Source organism: Nuphar pumila, chromosome 5, assembly GCF_984573655.1.
Source record: "Nuphar pumila chromosome 5, dmNupPumi1.hap1.1, whole genome shotgun sequence".
In the NCBI taxonomy this organism is placed as follows: Eukaryota; Viridiplantae; Streptophyta; class Magnoliopsida; order Nymphaeales; family Nymphaeaceae; genus Nuphar; species Nuphar pumila.
In genome coordinates this window covers 129,102,640-129,122,929 of record NC_143253.1, presented here as the reverse complement: position 1 = coordinate 129,122,929, position 20,290 = coordinate 129,102,640, and the positions used below count along the sequence as shown (strand labels likewise).

The 20,290-nt window shown below is 37.9% G+C and overlaps 2 protein-coding genes across 3 annotated transcripts; both read left to right on the top strand.

Annotated features, from left to right (window-relative positions):
- Window positions 1-1,512: 1,512 nt before the first annotated feature.
- On the top strand, window positions 1,513-11,729 carry LOC149838677 (uncharacterized). The gene is made up of 4 exons (XM_090006738.1): window positions 1,513-1,666; window positions 1,871-1,946; window positions 2,430-2,556; window positions 11,506-11,729. Exons 1-4 carry the CDS (start codon window positions 1,553-1,555, stop codon window positions 11,690-11,692), a joined length of 504 nt encoding a protein of 167 aa, XP_089862864.1. The 5' UTR covers window positions 1,513-1,552; the 3' UTR covers window positions 11,693-11,729.
- Window positions 11,730-13,944: 2,215 nt separating this feature from the next.
- On the top strand, window positions 13,945-19,500 carry LOC149838676 (putative B3 domain-containing protein At5g66980). 2 transcript variants are annotated; one of them, XM_090006736.1, is made up of 5 exons: window positions 13,945-14,282; window positions 17,641-17,828; window positions 17,991-18,075; window positions 18,475-18,648; window positions 19,016-19,500. In XM_090006736.1, exons 1-5 carry the CDS (start codon window positions 14,172-14,174, stop codon window positions 19,292-19,294), a joined length of 837 nt encoding a protein of 278 aa, XP_089862862.1. In that variant the 5' UTR covers window positions 13,945-14,171; the 3' UTR covers window positions 19,295-19,500. The 2 variants fall into 2 exon arrangements, with proteins under 2 accessions (XP_089862862.1, XP_089862863.1); XM_090006737.1 differs by lacking the exon at window positions 18,475-18,648 and having other exon boundaries at window positions 17,641-18,075.
- Window positions 19,501-20,290: the final 790 nt, after the last annotated feature.

Sequence of the window (20,290 nt, the reverse complement as noted above, 5' to 3'; positions counted from 1 at the left end):
CCTGAACATCAAGCTAGGAGATGCTTATAGTTGTGGATAGTCACAAACCAAATCTTGGGTTGGCTTCAGCTCGAGGAGAACCTAGCCTATTGGATCTCCTAACTTGAACAGGGGCTCCAGGTCTACCTAAAGACCAGGTTAACAAGCTCAAGGTTTGACCATGATCATTTGTGCTAAACACCAAATTTATTGGGGCTTGTTAGTGATGTATAGGATCAGGTCAGTGAGTCCTAGCCCCCAAGCTGAACTCAAGCATGATGTATAGATGCAACATGATCCAAGAAAATGGGTACATTATATAGTTAGTGGAATCTTCTAAAAGCCTTTGAAGCACACGAGTGTAGATGGATTTGGAAAGTCCATTGTGAGACATAGTACAAAAATTGTCTGCACTTATCCTGACTGAGGAATGAGGACACACAGAACTAGGCCATGTTTGGAAACTAGTAGCTGGGATGGGAAGTGGCATTTCAGGTGTAAATACAATGCCACTTCCCATCCCAAATGCATCAACTTTCCAAACAGCCACCAGATGGTAGTTTGACCAACTTTTTGCCAAATACATTAACTCCTATCCCAGTTCCTAGATTCCAAACAGATCCTGAAATGTGGTTGGACTTATGTGCCATGTGCAAAGTGATCATCTGGGGCAACAGAAACTACCGTTGCAAATGAAATGGGTCCGATCAGTTCTTTAATCCCAATTAGACACCTTATTCTCGGATCTGAATCTTAAAATAAGATTCGACAAATGTATATCGGGTTGGACTTTGCCTGATTTGGATGATTTTTTTTTAACGAGACTTAAATCCAGATCAAACCCATCCTATATGTATTTTTTATTTAAAAACCATTATTTCCCAAGCTTTCTTTACTGCATTCAGTATTACCATATAAAATTCGGATCTTGATACAATTCTCCTTCGTCTGATTCAGAATTAGGGATGTAATGGCTTGTATTCATATCGGACGTGGCCAATACCAGATTTGACCAATCGGATGTTGGCTAAACGGATTCGAATGGTGAAAAGCTCATACCATATCTGGTTTTTTACATATAATCTGATTCAGATATCTATCGAATCTGGATGTTTGTCGAATTTGGTAGCAAAAAATAAAAATCATATCCCATCCGATTATAATCGGATACCCTTTAGGCTTACGAAATCCTACTAAATGGAGCTGGATTCAGTCAGATATGGGATAAAATCCGATCCATTGACATCCCTATTCATATTCGTTCGGAATATCCGGACTGTACTCTAGTTTGCAGGGGTGTGTTTGGATTCGCGGAATTGAAATCCATTTCCATCAAAATTCTTTCATCGTATACCTGGTTCGGCCTGTATTGTGAGAAAGAGAGAGAGAGAGTCTTCGGCGTACTTGGATTGCAGGTAGCCGGCGTTCAAACTTCAAAGGGCATTCTAGTGCAGTATTTTGCGACTCTCATCCGTAGCGGTAGACCGCCATCAACTTTGTTCCTTGCATTGGGACTCTCTGCTCTACCGTAGTTTCTCACTCTGCAACGGCGCTAGAGAAATCCGAAGGCGGGATGAAGGGTGGCAGGAAGAATATGAAGAGGGCTATGGAGGAAGATCTCCCTGCCCTTGGAGAGGGTCAGTCTATAATGAAAGTGGTGTCCCTCCGAGGCTCCAACATCATCGAGGTCGTCTCAGTCTTTAAGCTCTCCCCTCATTCCCTTTTATAGTATTTTGTTTTCGATTAGGATCGAGTGCTTTTTTCTTCTTCTTTCTTCGATCTTGGGGTGTTCCTTTTCTTATCGGATTGGTAGATTGCGATTTCTGTATGACCACCGTGGCTAAATCCCCACATGTAAAGATGGTTTCAGGTTTCCTTCTTTGGTGTTTAGGTGATGGATGCCAAACGGGAGAAATCACTGGCACTGTTTCCGGCAAAGTTCCAGAAGAGCATTTGGATAAAACAAGGTACCCTTTTGGTGACTACACATGTTGGTACCAGTAATTATGTAATACGTCTGCATACTCATGTCCAAGCTCATGAAAATATTGCAGTGACTCTTCCTATGCATAGTGGAATAATCTTAGAAACCATTTTTTTTTATAAACATCCAAGAGAACACACAAGATCTAGGCATTGTTTAAGCTGCTTTTTGAGGAATCTGGATATAATTTACATGCAACATCCTATTCTCTTGAAATGGCAATGTGAACATTCTTTGTTTTCAGATGTAGCCATTTTTCTTTATGATACTTTCCAGTTTTGAGAAACTTCAATTTGATGATGGGATAAGAAATAAAAAAGATACAACTTAAATTTGCTTGTCTGGCATTCCATGCTAGATAATGGTGTTAACTTATTAAAATTAGGAGGTTTTTTGTGTTGTGTCAAACTAAAACTAAAATGGATGGTGGGATTCCATAGAATAATCATCAAACTATCACTTACAGGAAGCTTTGTAATTGTTGATAGAAGTGGAATGGAGAAGGCACTTGAGTTAGGCCACAAAGTTGCATGTATTGTCTCACAAGTCCTCTTCTACGAGCAAGTTCGAGCTCTTCAAAGATCACCTGAATGGTAATCCCAATTTATATCTATATTTTATTTTTCGTGTTCATCTCTATGCTATGTTTTTTTCATTCCATTTACTGTAAAGTTTAAAGAAGTGCTTTATCTTTTGTACTTATTTTTTCTGAGTTGGCAAAAGTAGTGATAAATGTATAATGTTTTGAACTTTTTATTCAAGCAAGGTCAAGAATCATTGCTCAACTGTTTCTTGTTTGTCAATACAAGCATGGTCGACAAGTTTCTGTTAGGGAACATGAATGTTTTCTCCATGATAATGGAGTTTGCTCCATGGAGTTTGCTCCATGGAGTTTGCTCCAGTCAATTGTTCTTTACTCTAATGAATACTTATGTGGTGACAGTCAAACATGAATTGGATGGCAGAGTATAATGCTGAAATTGGATTTGTGAATAAATTTTATGAATTGGTGAATAATCATGATCTATGTTACATAGGTGCGGGCAGGTGCAGCGATGTGTCATTTTAAAAACACTTGGGTGTGGGGGTGCGGGGAGGGCATATATATATATATATATGTTAAAATATGTATATGTTAAAATATGTATATATATACATATACTTATATATATATACATCCGTATATATATAAGTATATATATACATATATGTATATATACTATTTCTTCTTTAGTGAAATACCCGATAGGGGTATTATTGTAAAACCACCAATGTACTTTTCTATTTTTTCTTTTTTACTTTTTTCCTTTTTTCTTTTACCTTTTTTTCTTTTATTTTTTCCCTTTTGTAATGACCACAAGGGGCCCCACACTTGTAGTCGTTGGGGCTCGAACGGTCAGATTTCTGACCGTTGGGGCTCCCAACGACTACAAGGGAGCCCCCTTGTGGTTCCTTTTAAGAGCCTCCCTCCTCTATAAATAGAGGAGGTATTCTCCTCTTGTATGCATGGGTTTTTACACCCTTCTCTTCCTTTCTTCAATAAATCCAACTTATGACTTTAAGTCATTTTCTATATTTGAGAGTTTTGTGTGTGCACACTTGGTGTTTGTGTTCTTGGCTCTAGTAGTCACTCTTAAAGAGTGACTTTTTGCCCTATTGGTGCTTCCGCCTCTTTTCATTACATGGTATCAGAGCTCGGTTGGTGATTGGGCTTTTCCTTTGTCATCTTGGAACGCGTGCCTCTCAAAGTTTTGAAGAAAGGAAGTATATTTGGTGCCGATGGAACGTGACTCTAAAGTGGAGCTTTCTTTCAAGCTAAATGGGTCCAACTATCTCATGTGGGCCTCCGCTATGGAAAATCATCTAAGAGGTAAGAAACTTTGGGGCTTTGTTATGGGAACTACTCCCGAACCCTCTCTTGTTCTTACCAAAATTGAAAATGAAGTTGAAAAAGCTTTAGATGGCGATGAACGCATCAAAGCCATTAATGAACATCAATCCAAAATTGAGGATTGGGAAAGTAACCATGCCAAAATTTTGGCATGGTTTATGAACAATGTAGACCTAAAAAATTGTGCTAATATTGCCAAATTTAGAAGAGCCAATGAGGCTTGGTTTTTCCTTAAGGGTATGTATACCCAAAAGGATCTTGCTCGGCAATTTTTTTGTCAAGAAAAAATTCGTTCCACCAAACAAATGGATATGAGTGTTCGGGACTATTTTAGCTCTCTAACCCCTCTTTGGGATGAGCTTGCCCTTCTTGAGCCTAAATGGGTTGCTCCACAAGATATTGAACTAAGAAGAGAACAAATTGAAAAGGAACACTTTTTTCAATTCCTTCATGGACTTTGCCCAGAATTTGAACAAGTAAGGGCATCTCTTCTCCATAGAAGCAAAGCCCTACCTATTGAAGATGCCCTTGCCGAGATTTGTCAAGAAGAAACTCGACTTGGCTTGAGCATTAGGAGTGATGAAGGTTTGGCCGTTAATAGGCCCGGATCAAATGTTAAAGCATATAGACCTCCCCACTTTAACAAAAATAACAATGGGCCTAGAAAGGGAATTATATGTCACTATTGTAATGAATCGGGGCACATTAGACCGGTTTGTCCAAAGCTTAAAGGAAAGGTTGCCGCGGTTGGAGAAAGTTCTCCAAAGAAGGAAGAAAGTACCAAAGAAGGGGATATCAAAGAAACTCTTAATCATATCTCCGAAGTTCTCCAACACCTTCTCAAGTCTTCTCCTTTAACATCCGGAGCCGCCATCGCCTACTCTTCATCACCTCCAGGTATGTGGATACTAGACTCTGGTGCTTCTTTTCATATGACATCTCATAAAAACTCTCTTTCAAATGTTTTTTCCGAACCCATGTCCTCCTATGTTTCAACGGCCGATGGAACGTCATTGAAAATTGAAAGTATTGGAACACTTGACTTCAAAAATTCTCAAAACTTTTTCATTCCTAAAGTAGGAGTCGTTCCAAAAATTAATTTAAATTTTTTTTCCGTTTCCCAAATCACCGACCATGGATGCCAAGTCTCTTTCTCACCTAAAGATTGCACCGTGTAAGATCTCCAGTCAAGGAAGCTGATTGGGCAAGGCCATAGAAGGGGTGATCTCTATTTTATGGACTTTTTGACGCTTCCATCTAAGTCATCTTGCAATCTTGTTAAAGACAAAAGTATTGAAATTTGGCATGAGAGACTTGGTCATCCAAATTTTGTAAAAATGTCTCTTTTCCCTTTTTTGAACAATACTTGTAAAGATTGCATTTTTGGGAAATCTAAAGCTACTCCGTTTCCTCAAAGAAGTTACTTTACCACTCGGCCATTTGAACTTGTTCATTCCGATGTGTGGGGACCTTCCCCAATTTTGTCTAAAGGAGGTTTTTCGTATTATGTGGTCTTTATTGATGACTTCACTAGATTTACGTGGATATACTTCCTAAATCGCAAATCCGAAGTCCTCTCTTTCTTTAAAGAATTTCATGCAATGGTTAAAAATCAATTTTTGGGAAATCTATCTATTCTTAGGTCTGATTCGGGAGGTGAATATATGTCTAATGATTTTCAAAGTTACTTAAAAGAAAATGAAATTTGTCATCAACGTTCGTGTCCCAACACTCCGCAACAAAATGGTCTTGCGGAAAGAAAGCATAGGCACATAATAGAAACTACAAGAACATTATTGATTTCAAAAAATATCCCAAAATCCTTTTGGGCCGAAGCGGTTCTAACCTCAACATATCTCATCAATAGAATCCCTTCATCCTCTTTGAAAAATCTCTTTCTCCATTTGAAAAACTCTACAATATGTCTCCCGATTATAAAAGATTAAGAATTTTTGGATGTAAATGCTTTGTTTTAACTCGCAAAAATGATAAACTTTCTCCTAGGGCTATTGAATGTATTTTCTTGGGATATGGTGAAAAACAAAAAGGATATCGATGCTTTGACATACTTAAGAATAAACTTTATATCTCAAAAGATGTCACATTCCTCGAAGAAGAAAATGGTTTTTCGCATCAACCAAATGAAAATATTGACTATTCTTTTTTATTTGACTTGTTACCTCAAGAAAACATCATAGATGATCATGTTGATCCTAGTCTATGTCACATGGGTGCGGGTGCGGGTGCGACACGGGTGCGGCGCAATTTTAAAAATTTTGGACACGGAGACTCGGCTATATATATATATATATATATCCAGTGTGTGCATATGTCTATATAAATTTTGGACTCGGCTCGTGACTCTTCCAAGTTGTCTCAGATCCTGAACTAACTGAGTTAAAATAGTAGTGTAACTGGGTTAGAACCAAACTAGGCTGAGTTTATCATTGACTCAGCCGAGTCTTAGCTACCATGGGAATAAAACATCATCAAGGTATTAATTAAAAGCATTAACTAAAAGCATGTTCTGGTAAATGCATTAAATATCTTTTGCTAAAATTCATAACATTAATTAAAAGCATTAAAAGCTTTTAATTTTTCAAAGCTAGATTTGAAAAAGAGAGAGAGAGAGAGATCTCGATGGATGAGAAAGTGTTGCTACTCGTGGATGAGAATTTATTAGCTTTTATAAGAGAGAGAACTTGGTGGATGAAAAGTGTTGGTACTCGTGGATGAGAATTTATTAGCTTTTAAGATTGAGAGAGAGAATTAAATGATAATATTTAAGAATAATTTTTTTTTTCTGGGCCTAATGTTTAAGACTCATGCTATATATATATATTTTTAAAAAATATATAAAAAGATCCTTTTTTTTTATTTTTTGTACTAAAAATGGACATTTTTGGACTCGGTCAATGTTGACCGAGTCCAAAATTAAGACGGACTCGGCCTGGACTCGTTGACCGAGTCCGACTCGGCGTTGACCGAGTCCAGGCCGTGTCCGTGTCCGCACCCGTGTCGGGGCGTGTCGACTCGGGTGCGGCACCTCCCTAGCCGAGTCCGTGTGACATAGATCCTAGTGAACCTCTTAATGAAGATCTTGTTGAACATTCAAATAATGATCAAAACTTAGAAGAAAATGCTTCAAGACAAATACAAGTCTACTCTAGAAGGAATGAAAGAAATCCTCCTTGTGCCCTTGAAAGATTTTCTCAAAGTGAGTCGATAGAAGAAACCTCTCAAAGAAGATCAAATCGCATTCCCAAGATACCAAATAGATTTGTTTCTTATGACTCTTTTTCTCCTAATTATCGAGCATGTCTACTTGCTCTTCACTCCTTTCATGAACCATCTCATTACAATGATGCTAAACAATATGCTCATTGGAATGAAGCTATGGAGCTTGAACTTAATGCCCTTAAAAAGGCGCAAACTTGGGAAATCATTGATCCTCCCAATGGCAAGAAACCCATTGGATGTAGATGAATGTTTAAAGTAAAAACTAAGAGTGATGGTTCATTAGAAAAATATAAGGCTAGGTTAATAGCCAAAGGATATGCCCAAGAGTATGGGGTAGACTATGATGCAACTTTTGCCCCAGTTGCTCGAATGACTAGTGTTCGAGCCCTTATTGCTATAGCTTCTGTTAAAAAATGGTCAATCTTTCAACTTGATGTTAAAAATGCTTTCTTGAATGGTAATTTAAATGAAGAAGTTTATATGGAACCACCTCCAGGTATGAATTTAAATGAAAAAGTTTTAAAATTAAAAAAGGCTTTATATGGACTTAAGCAAGCTCCTAAAGCTTGGTATGACAGGTTTAGTAATGTATTAATCAATTTAGGTTTTTCTTCTTGCTATACTGACACTGCTCTTTTTGTTAAAAGGACAGGTGACTCCATGATTATGCTTCTGCTGTATGTTGATGATATGATCATCACTGGGAATGACAAAAAGGGAGTAAATGATGTTAAGTCTATGCTAAAAGATACTTTTGATATGTCTGACCTTGGTTATTTGAGATATTTTTTAGGAATTGAAGTGGCTTATTCTGCACGAGGATACATCTTATCTCAAATGAAGTTAGCTGCAGAAATTTGTACCAAATCAGGAATATCTGATGAAAAGAAAGTTGAGACTCTTGAAGTTATCAATGCGAAACTAAGACTTGAAGATGGTGTTCTTCTTGAAGATCCAACTCCCTACCGTCAATTAATTGGATCCCTCACCTATCTATCCATCACCCGTCCTGACATAGTTCATGTGGTTCATACAACAAGCCAGTTTCAGCACGCACCTACCACGGTTCATATGGCGGCCGTAATGAGAATTGTGCGATATATCAAAAATACCATCTCCAAGGGACTCTTCTTATCCTCTTCCTCATCTCTTGAATTGACTGCTTTTACTGATGCTAACTGGGGAGGAAATCCCAATGATCGAATCTCAATTAAGGGTCTTTGTACTCATCTCGTGGAGATGCAAGAAGCAGCAGAAGGTGTCTTTATCATCTACTGAAGCTGAATATCGGGCTATGGCGATGACAACTATGAAAATTGTATGGCTCAGAAGTCTTCTTGGTGACATGGGCGTTCCCATTTCCACTCCCACCAAGCTCTGTTGTGATAACAAGAGTGCGATATACATTGCCAGCAATCACACCTTTCATGAGCGGACCAAGCATATCGAAATGGATTGCCATTATGTTCGAGACGAATATCTCAAAGGGACCATCACATTGCCATATGTCACTTCAGAGTATCAACTGGCTGACTTCTTCACCAAGGCGCTTCCAACTCCACGATTTATGTTCCTCCTTAGCAAACTTTCGGTCTTCTCCCCGTAAAGTTTGAGGGGGCGTGTTAAAATATATATATATATATATATATATATATATATATACATATACTTATATATATATACATCCGTATATATATAAGTATATATATACATATATGTATATATACTATTTCTTCTTTAGTGAAATACCCGATAAGGGTATTATTGTAAAACCACCAATGTAATTTTCTATTTTTCTTTTTTACTTTTTTACTTTTTTCTTTTACCTTTTTTTCTTTTATTTTTTCCCTTTTGTAATGACCACAAGGGGCCCCACACTTGTAGTCGTTGGGGCTCCAACGGTCAGATTTCTGACCATTGGGGCTCCCAACGACTACAAGGGAGCCCCCTTGTGGTTCCTTTTAAGAGCCTCCCTCCTCTATAAATAGAGGAGGTATTCTCCTCTTGTATGCATGGGTTTTTACACCCTTCTCTTCCTTTCTTCAATAAATTCAACTTATGACTTTAAGTCATTTTCTATATTTGAGAGTTTTGTGTGTGCACACTTGGTGTTTGTGTTCTTGGCTCTAGTAGTCACTCTTAAAGAGTGACTTTTTGCCCTATTGGTGCTTCCGCCTCTTTTCATTACAATATATATATATATATATATATATATATATATATATATATATATATATATATATATATATATATATATATATATATATATTAACTGTTTTAAGTTAACACTAATGAAATAAAAACAATATCATATCATCAATTCATCTTTCGTAAATTCATGCAATAAATCAAATTAACAATCTACAATTGCTATTCCTCATAAGAGGCTTGGGTTCGATTCTGATTCTGCTGAACCCCGGCCTGGGTGCAAAAGCAGACCTGGGTTCGGTTATGGTGAACCACCCGGTGCCGGTGCAGCAGCCAACAAAAGATGGATACAAATGTGGGAATGGGATACAATGTGGATATGATTGGTGCGACACAGTAGTTCTAAAAAATTTGGATATGGGACAGCCATACACACGCATAAATTCTTAACCTAAAGCAATGAAACATGAATATCGTCTCAAATGCAAACTCTTGAACGGAAATTCTATATCACCATATATAAACATCGAATGATAAAACTTGAAATGTTGGGGTGGTGTTTGGGATACGAAGGCTGGGGTTGGGCAGACCCCTTCCACAATTAGTGTGTCATGATTATTCTAATTGTCATTCTGTTGAGTAGGCAAACACATAAAGGAAAAATGTGGTGGGAGAATGTTTAGCTTTCTCTTGGTAATATTAATTTGATCAGCAAAGCATTTGTGCTACGAGTGTGGGTACGGAGGGTACGGCACGAAAATTCCAAAAAATGTGGGTATGGGGACACGGCTATATGTATTAAATATCACATAAATACAAAATAAACTGAATATAATCTAAATATTTATGCTATATCTAAAAGATATATTATATACTGAAAATATGAAGTTATAAACTGAAAATATAATTATAAATTATAAATTATAATGCTTTGAACCTCACCGAGGACATGGCGTTGGATAGAAATGATTGGAGGAAAAGGATTCATGTGGAAGACCCAAAATGAATTTCTTTTTTGGTTCATATCGCTGACCCCAATTGTTTTGGGATGAAGGCGTAGTTGTTGTTGTTGTTGTATAAATTATAAATTATAAATTATAAATTATAAATTATAAATTATAAATTATAAATTATAAATTATAAATTATAAATTATAAATTATAAATTATAAATTATAAATTATAAATTATAAATTATAAATTATAAATTATAAATTATAAATTATAAATTATAAATTATAAATTATAAATTATAAATTATAAATTATAAATTATAAATTATAAATTATAAATTATAAATTATAAATTATAAATTATAAATTGAATGCAAACTTGTATCTACAGAGGGTAAAATGGTGTCTGGGTGTCGGCGCATGTCGACATGGGGATACGTGTGTCAACATGGGTACGGAGGGAAAAATGGAGTGTCCGGGTACCAGGGTACCATAGGTCATGATTATTGTAATTGTCATTCTGTTGAGTAGGCAAACACATCAAGAAAAATTGTGGTGGGAGAATTTTTTTAGCTTTCTCTAGGTAATATTAATTGGATCAGCAAAGCATTTGTGCAAGTGAGTCACTAGAATTTTTTATTTTCTCTATGTTTTTGTCTTATCTAAAGATTATGTACTTTTTTTTATCTTTTTGTTGGATATTGTGAAGTGTGAATGTTCCACCTTCGTTTGATGTTAGCTTCAATCTTTTATATATATATATATATATATATATATATATATATATATATATATATATATATTGGTTATGATGCATTGGAGCTTTCGAGCAAAGTTCCAAGATTCTCATAGTTGATGTAGTGTTCCGATGGGTTTAAATCTGGATATGTTTCAATGAGCTTGGGTTGGATTCTTAACAAATATTTATGTAGTTTGAATTTCCTTCTTTCAATTTATACAAGGACTTGGTACTATAGAACTTTTTATCACCTTTTTTGTCAAGCTATGTTTAGGTCTTTAACCTTACTTGAATATTGTGATTTTGATTCTAAGACCAACTTGATTGGTTGAGATATTTTTTGCTTCATGATGAGAGAAGAAAATAGGCTTCTTATCAAGCTGTTTTCCATTTTGTCAACTTTCTAGCAGCCATTATTTGGCTTCATTTGAAGAATAAGCATGGCTTGCAAACCAGTTACACTGTCAACAAACATCTTTACAATAATGTCATTGCATGAACTCTCTCTTTTTCATGTTTCATTTAACTAGTGTTGACCTCTGCACTCGTTTTTTGTATCCCCATCCATCTAGGCCAGAAGTATTTCAAAGTGAAAGGAGTGACATGAAGGAACGGCAGCCAACAGAGGATGCACAATCCACAGAGAGACAATGTTCGAGTGATGATGATCTTCCACCACTCGAAGCCAACTTAAACAGAATCCGGTCACTGCATTCCCATTTAGAATCTGATGCTGATTCTGATGCATCTTCAGATTAGTGACAAAAGATTTTACAGTGCATCCAATTTGGCTGGCCTTGAAGCTATATTACAGCAGCTTTCAGGAGTTTCAGTTCTGACATGTGTTGGATTAGATGAGGCTTCGGTTGAGCTGCTTTACAGCGTTTTTAAGGTCTTGAAAAATGTGATTTACTGTTTCAAAATCCAAGCATATCAAATTTTTAACAAGCCTTAAATTGAAGGGCATGTTTAGATTAGGAGAAAAGGCATCTTTCTCATGGAAGTCTCTTTCTACTCTCCATACTTTTTCTCTTCTAGATGGTATCAAAAAGCCATTGTCTGCTTTTCAGAAATGGAACTCTGAATCACAGTTGTCCCTTTGCCTTTACATGCATCCTTAGGATCAAGATTGAAGGCATAGAAATGCACATCAATCACACACCTTTCACCATTAACACATTCACATGATGAAGTCAAAACGAATGAATGTTCATGTAAGATCTGCATGCATATACAGATCTTTACAGTAGCTTTGGGAAAAAAAAGCTAAAGCTTTCAACAGCTATGAAGATATCCATATTGCAGCATTCACGGTACCGAAAATGCCAACGTGAAGATCACTGTCAAGGCACTAATGACCTTAAATATTTACGTAATTTGTAGGTTACAGTATTTTTGAAGTGTGTAGAATGACACCTGTGCTATATCATACTTCAAGGGTACATGCTAAACTTCATCAGCAATATCATAAATACATATATGCAGTAGACAGATTAAGAGATCCATGTGCTTTCCTCATTGATGCAAAGATTGGAGGAAAAGCTCAACTTTTGGGTTGCAAGTGGATCATAAATTTCTTCTTTTCAATAAGCTCAAAAACACAAATATCTCCTCCAAGTTATTTGCAGTGCAGAAGGTGCACCAGCCACCCCTTATTGAGCCCTTTTTCGAAGAACTGACATACCTAACATGCCATTCCTTACCTTCAGGATTCTGAAGTTTCATGTCGCATGCTTCGTTAGGCAAATATTCATCTGAAAAGTTCTGTGGAATATGCTGAAGACATGCAAAGTTAAGTTCAGGTATCTAGCTATCAAACAATGAATAGATGACTTCATTATAGGTAAATACGGGCTTGGATATATGATATGGATGATATCAGAGTATTTTCACTTCATACTCAAAATTCAGCTTCATTCTCTTAGGATTTGATGCTTTAGGGTGTGTTCTTACACGCTGTGCTGCGGAAAAGTGGTTTCATGCGAAACAACCCCACCCGCAGGTTCAGTGAGGTAGGAACTCTGTGATAAATATCGTGAGAAATTGCCTGAAAGTTTAAAACGGCAATTTCTGGTGAGATTTTCAAACCGTGACAAATATCGTGATATTTACGTATTTAGCATATATTTATTGTGAAAACCCTCAAGTTTTTTATTTTTAAATGTGTTTTATTTATATTTTCCTATAAAAATTATTATATATATATATATATATATATTTATTTTTTATTGCAAAGATTTTGCCAAAAAAATGAGAGATCTATGAAAATTTTCAAAATCATATTTGTTTTTTTTACTGTCGATATTTTGCCATTTTAAACTTTTGTCACTATGGGTAGGAATCACAAATATTTTGCATAAAAAATGTGGCCTCCCGCCAAGGGTTTCGTCATTTCAGCGTCCATAGGAAAGAGGCCCATTTTCATATGACAGCCATCTTTTTCCCACATTCTGTGGGTGAAAAAAGAACAGGGATCCAGGGAGCGCTATGTGACATGTCTAGGGCATGCACTCTAAAATTATGGGCCCCATGCAATGCTGGCATGTGATTGGCTATGGCACTTAGCCATGTCACTTAACCGCTCCTTTGAACTCAACTCCTTTTCTGAGGGCATGTTTGTTTCATATAATTTTCGTGAGAGTTTGCTGAGCTGGCATCTCTTTCCCTTTCATTTCCATCGTGACTGAAACAATCATCAAATCATCCTACTAAAAAAGTACTATACTGGCACAAATGAGCCCAAGTTTTTTCCACCGCCGGTTACTTTTCATGTGCAAATCTTTTCGTACCTCACCAAAGCATTTTCTTGGGAAGGCTGAGCTGGCAGGATTGTTAGAAATGTCTACTCATTCTCATGAAAGGTCTTTCCTCTCCCATGGGAGTGAAACACGTGAACTTTTGTGTACAATTTTCTTTGGGAGCCCCATGCCTTAACAGTTAACACACGCTATTATGAAAGTACACTCATATTTTCTGTTTTCCCAGATGAAAACGTATCTAGCGAAATTGGATTTGGTTAGTGCAGAGGCAGGGAAAACGGAAACCCCCGGGAAAATGGCAAAATAATATAAGCTTTCCCAAGCTGAGATTTCTCGAAAGTAAAGAACACACTGTCAAGGGTCACGGGCAACGAAGCGTTTTTTTTGTTTCTTCGCTCTCACGCTCGTCGGGAATCCCACCGAGCGTGCGAGAGCTGCTTGGTTTCTGCTACTTTCGCTCCTCCGTTTTCCCGCGAAGAATGGAGAAGGCGGGGCGTCGGAGCAGTGGGGAGTCGGAGGGAGGTCGTGGTGGAGGAGTTGTTGGGATGCACTTCTTCAAGGTCTTGATGGGGGATTTCCACTCCAAGCTCGTAACCACCTCCTCTCTCTCTCTCTCTCTCTCTCTCTCTCTCTCTCTCTGTTCCGTCTTTTCTCCTTTTTTTTCCTTTTCCTCTTTTGTGGGGCTTTTTTAGTTCTTCTGTTTGATGATTCCGTTAGGATTTGTGGTTGGAAGAACGTGATTACAGGGATTGATTGATTAATGGGTTTTGATCGGAAGATGGTTTTTATTTTTTGGTTTTCTTTCCAAATGGGATGGGTTGGCAGTGGTGATCGATATGTGGGGTACTCTGTTTTTCGATTTCTATGTTGAAAGAAAGTTTTCGAGTGAAGGGGCGTGTGTTTTGTCGAGTTTTTTTTGCTTGTTGGTGTTCTTCCTTTTTTTTTTGGGTTTGGTACTTTGGTTGCTATTGCTGTAGAAGTTGCTGCATTAAGTGGAAAATAAACCAGTTATCCAGGACAGTTTTTATGTTGAGAATTTCTATCTATGTTGAAAGTTTTTTGCTTGTTTGTGTTCTGTTGAGTTTTTTTGTTTTTTTTCGTGTGTTTTTTGGGGTGTTTAGATGCAACAGTTATCCAGGAAACTGGTGTAAGTTGGGAAATTGCATTATGGAGTACGATGCAAGTACTCTTCTCATCTGCATTTTCTGCATGCGGTTGCAGCCTGAACATCCCTTAAGAAGTCTTGGCTTTTGAGTTCTGCAGCTTCCAGCTGATTCTTGGTTTGATGATCAAGCTATTAATATATGGGACTTGAATGGTGAGTTCATGGGGATGGATGCCAAAATGTTCAACAAGTGACAGGAACAAATGCATGATCAACCCGTGCAAAAAGAAAGAGGGTAATTGAATGAGGGTTTCCAGCGTTTTTTTGGGTGATGATCATGTACTAATGGATGGGACTTGAATGGTAAGTTCATGAGGATGGATACCAAAATGTTCAACAAGTGAAGGAACAAATGCACGATCAACCTGTTAAAAAAGAAAAGGGTAATTGAATGAGGGCTATGATTTGCCATCAATAGAAAACAGGAAGTCTGTGAAGACAGTTTAAGAAGGAAAATGGTATCTTGACCCCAGTACTTGTTTGAAAAATAAGCCTTGATAGCTATCTGTTGTCACCTCTAAAAGTTTTAAATTTCTTTCCATAATCTCTTTCTCCTTCTTTTGTTTAGCTCCGGATATACCCCTGAATATGTGCAACTGGCAGCATGATATGATTGGATCTTGATTTTTGAGTTCGACTCTTAGAACATGTGGTAGTGATGCATACATGTCAAACAATACATATAGAAATATGGAAATGCCAACAGTATGGCAGAGGAAGAGAAAGAACAAAATACATTATCATGCCCCTGAGTGAAATCATGTGAATAGGAATGCTGTAATATTTACTTGGTCCTCTCTTGCTCTTTTTTTTCCCCTTTTTCTGATTTATTGGACGTATTGCTAGGACTACGAAAGTGCTGGAATGAGCTGGCCTCTCTAGTACAAAATACGGCTTCCACTTTATTGAGTAGGTTAGGTAGCTTGAACAAGGTATAGAATCCTTACTCTATGTTATGTCTGAACGAATTTGGTTTTGATATTTATATCTGAACATGCCTTTAGCTGGGATTGTGTAAAATTTCATGATGGGATGCTTAGTATCTTTAATTGATTTGAATCTATGTCACATGGGTGTGGGTGCGGATGCGGGGATGCGGCACTTCCAAAAAACCCGGGTGCGGGGGTGCGGTAGGGGCAAAAATGTAAAAAAAAAATTATATATATATATATATAATTTTGAAGTTTTAACAGTTTAACATTTAACAGTTAACATTGTCATAATATCATTCATCATGCATGCAGTATATCAACCTAAATATCAAATTATCAATCAAATAAGTAAATGCTCCCACCTTTGTTTTCCTCATTTTTTGCTCACGTTGATCCTGCAAGCCGAATACCAAATATAGCTTCAATGGAACAAATAAACAGACCCCATAAAGCGAATACCAAATATAGCTCAATGGAACAAATAAACATATCCTATAAGCCGAATACCAAATATAGTTCTCAATGCAACAAATAAACACATTACTATAAGCCGATTACCAAAAATAGCTCAATGGAACAAATAAACAAAGCAGTCAAAACTCTAAACAAATTCAACATCCCATAATATAACCAGCAAATCACCACATGCACCCCACATTCATAAAAGAGCTAAGCATAAAGCTTGAATATTAAACAATCAAAGAAAGAACATACGAAAAAAGGAGGAGGGGGGAGGGAAGGGGATGAGTTTTTACTTCATAGTGGCAGGTCTGCAACTGCACTGAACGCAATGGCTAGCAGTAATGGCATAGCTCCTGTTCGCGACGATCAATCCGGCGTCGAAAGCGTATCTTGGAAACCCAAAAGTATAAGCTACATTCAATCCAAACCTCAAAATTTTCACCGAGAGAATACACAGAAAGGACTATACTCTCTCAGGAAAAACGAGAAAGAAATCGAGGAAAACGAAACGAGAGCGACTGGAACCTGCCAAGGGGACGACGAGGATGTCTCCGGGGGCAATGGCGGGGGAGCCCATGGCATTGACGGCCATGAGGTCGGAGAGGGTGGTGTTGTACCTGGCAGCGATGGCCGGGAGGGTGTTGGGAGGTTGGACGACGTAGGACAGGTAGACGGCGGGTAGGCCGTTATCAGAGGAGTTGAAGCAGGCGCTGGGGAGGGGGATCTTGAGGGGCTGACCGAGGTCGATGAGGGCGGTGGCGGAGATGCCCCTCACCTGTTGAAAACAGAGGGAGCGAGAGGGGGGGCTCGCCCCCTCCCCTGCTGACCCAACAAGAGAGCGAGAGGGTGTAGGGGGGGCTTGACCCCTCCCCTGTCGACACAAGAAGAGAGCGAGAGAGGGTACGTACCTGCGAAAGGAGAGGAGGAGCCTGGGAGGTGGAGCTGGGGCGTCGGTAGGAGAGAGCTCGAGCTCAGGGGGAGAGGAGAGATTAGGGGCAAAAAATTTTTTTTGCCCTAATCATCCTTTTCTTCGGGGATTTTTTTTTAATGCCAAAAAGTGGACAAAAATGACCCTGGGTGCGTTGACCGCACCCAGGGTCGTGTTGACTGCACCCGGTGCCGCACTCGCACGCGCACCCGCGCGTCACGTCGATGCGGGTGCGGCACCTGTTTTGCCGAGTCCCTGTAACTTAGATTTGAATAGATAATAAAAAACTATATTTAAATGTCATTGTTCAGTACTAATAGCAAAATATATGTGTTTGAGCATGTGGAGTGTGATTTATATGTTTGCTGCACCAATGATATATTTTAGCTGGACACTTCTTTTATTCTAAATAGCATTTCATTTTTGTTGGTCTTTCACTACTGTATCTATGTTTTTTGTAGTACATACCTCCATCTTTTGCAAGAATAATCAAGGATGACAAGACTGATGGTGCCACTTTGATCACATCTTTTGGTAGTTACCATGATATAGAAGTGAATAAAGACGAGTATAGCATGTTCTTCCAAAATGGTTGGCCTGAATTTGCTGAAATGCATTCATTAGAATTTGGAGAATTTCTGGTGTTCAGGTATGATGGTGCTTTGCAGTTTGATGTTAAAATATTTGATAGAAATGGGTGTGAAAGATTTTGCAGACCAGCTCTTAAGGATGGTAAGGATTCTATACTATACAATCCAAAAAAGCTGGTGTCTCTGTCAAATATTTATTTTCATGTCTCTGAAGCATCTAGGGGCATGCATACGAAGAATATTGCTTGCAGTAGTGGTTGCAGGTTGAGAAAACCGGCTAATTCTTCTGAGCGTCCTGTTCAAAAGGTATAAGCCATTTGAAAGCTGATATCTTAATTGCATTATCTTTGATTTTTATGCTAGTATCGGCAACAATTTTGACTTGTTCTCCTTGGTGTTTCTATACTTTTGGCCATGTCAGCAGTTTCTAAATCAAATTGGTTCTCCAAAAGAAGCCCGAATTGGTCCGAATCGAATCAAGGCTAACTGTTTTGAATCGGTCTATTTAAACTATTGAAAAAATGTGAAAAAAATTATAGGCTGATTCAGACCCGCTGCAGGACATATATGGTCTATTCGGCCTGACACAGCTGAATCTGGACTGAATTGAATGGAAAATGCGCCGATTCAATTCGACCACATTTTTGCTATATGATAGTGCAGGCGAAGAATTTTAGTCTCTTAAAGTACGCTGGTTTTCAACAGGATACAGAGAGTCTTGACATGCCAAATTCTCCTAGTAATGATCTTCTAAAGTCAAAGAGGCCTACTGTAGTTGAGAGAGATGGAGAGAGCACATTTGATGCTGCTACTTTAGGAATAACTCGTCCTCATTTTATCGTTAAAATGTCTCCTTCAAGCATCTACAAGCACTGGCTTGTAAGTCTCTCTTTAACTATGCATGGTTTATGGTGCTTTATCTCTATTCATTTGTGCATCTTTATTAGGCATAACACTATGGATAACTTGATCCACATTCTCTGAGTAGGTATAACCTTTTCTTTCAAAGGAACTATGAATGGTTTATAATTAATCGCACTCGAACAAAATTTTCATCCTTTTACCCTCACTCAAGTACTGGGTTGTAAGTACTTACATGATATGTGATATTGTGCAATTATTATTATCATTGTTATTGCTTATGTTTCATCTTTCTATCATTTATTTCTCACTGGCTACATATTTTTTTTCATAATCTTCTCTTATCTTGATTTCCTGAATTCAATGCAAAAATATTCGAGTGCAGCACATTCCTCTTGAGTTTGTGAAGAAAGGGGTATTAACAACAAGAAAGTCGTCGCTAATTATTCGCGATCCTAGCCATAGATCATGGCCTGTTAATATACTGCGGCATGGTAGGAGGACCGTGCTTGGTAAAGGCTTTACTGCATTCTCAGAGGGAAACCATCTGGTCGTAGGCGATGCATGCCTCTTCAAGCTAGTCAATGGAACCGATGATGTGCTGGACGTGGTCATTTTCCGGTCGCAAGAGACCTGTTTGCCCCACCAACCTGCTTCTGCTTAGTGCTGGTGTAATGGCCAAGCCAGGGTTCTGTGAGTTTTGGGGGTACAGTCCCAAAGAGAAAAATGTGAAATGTGCAGCTGATGTTTCACACTACTTTCACTGTCAATGCACTGAACCTTTATTCTTGTTATAGCGATCCATTGGGTTGCATATATTATTTTTCAGTAGTTACCAACATTGTATGTTAAAATCTTTTCGTCAACATCTCTTTGAATCGTATTGTTCTTGAATCAGGCCATTTTAAAGATTATTTTTATTTAATTTTTTGTAAATATATATTTTAAACATGAAAATAAATCAATTCAGAGTAGAATCAGCCTGATTTGAGCCGACTTGCCAAAATCGGCCTGATTTTTTGAAAATATCTTAGCCCCTGTTTGGTTTCTTTAAGGGCCGATTCAATTCAGATCGATTTTGACAACATTGGTTATCATGAATGTTTTCAACTAGAATTATATGATAAATCACAACATGAATGTTAGAAAAATGGTAATGGTTGTAGAATAATTATTATCTTTGCTCTGGTCTGGGTAGAAATTGACACAAGATTTTAACGTAGTTCAGATCAGAGGCGATCCTACATCTACATTCAGCCTTCTCACGCTCCACTTGTCGACGTGAGATGAGGATGTTTATTAGTAGGGAAATTTTAAAGTAACCGCCAAATTTTTTGTTTAATTCATGTGCACACTAAAAGTTTGTAAGTTAACTTCCCACCTAGTTGGTTAATTCCAAAACTTCTGTTAATCATCCATTACAAGAACCGCTCTACCCATACGATTTTCTCAAATTACAGGTCTTAGTTATTAGGAAACTTCCGTGCCTGTATTAGTAAGTCTCTCTCTCTCTCTCTCTCTCTCTCTCTCTCTCTCTCTCTCTGTGTGTGTGCCTGCAACTTTTTCGTCCTTTTCTCCTCGGCGTAGATCGGGGATGCAGGTCGCGTGTTATGGGGTGCCTTCGACTTATTCTCTTTTTTTCGTTCGACGAAGGTACTAT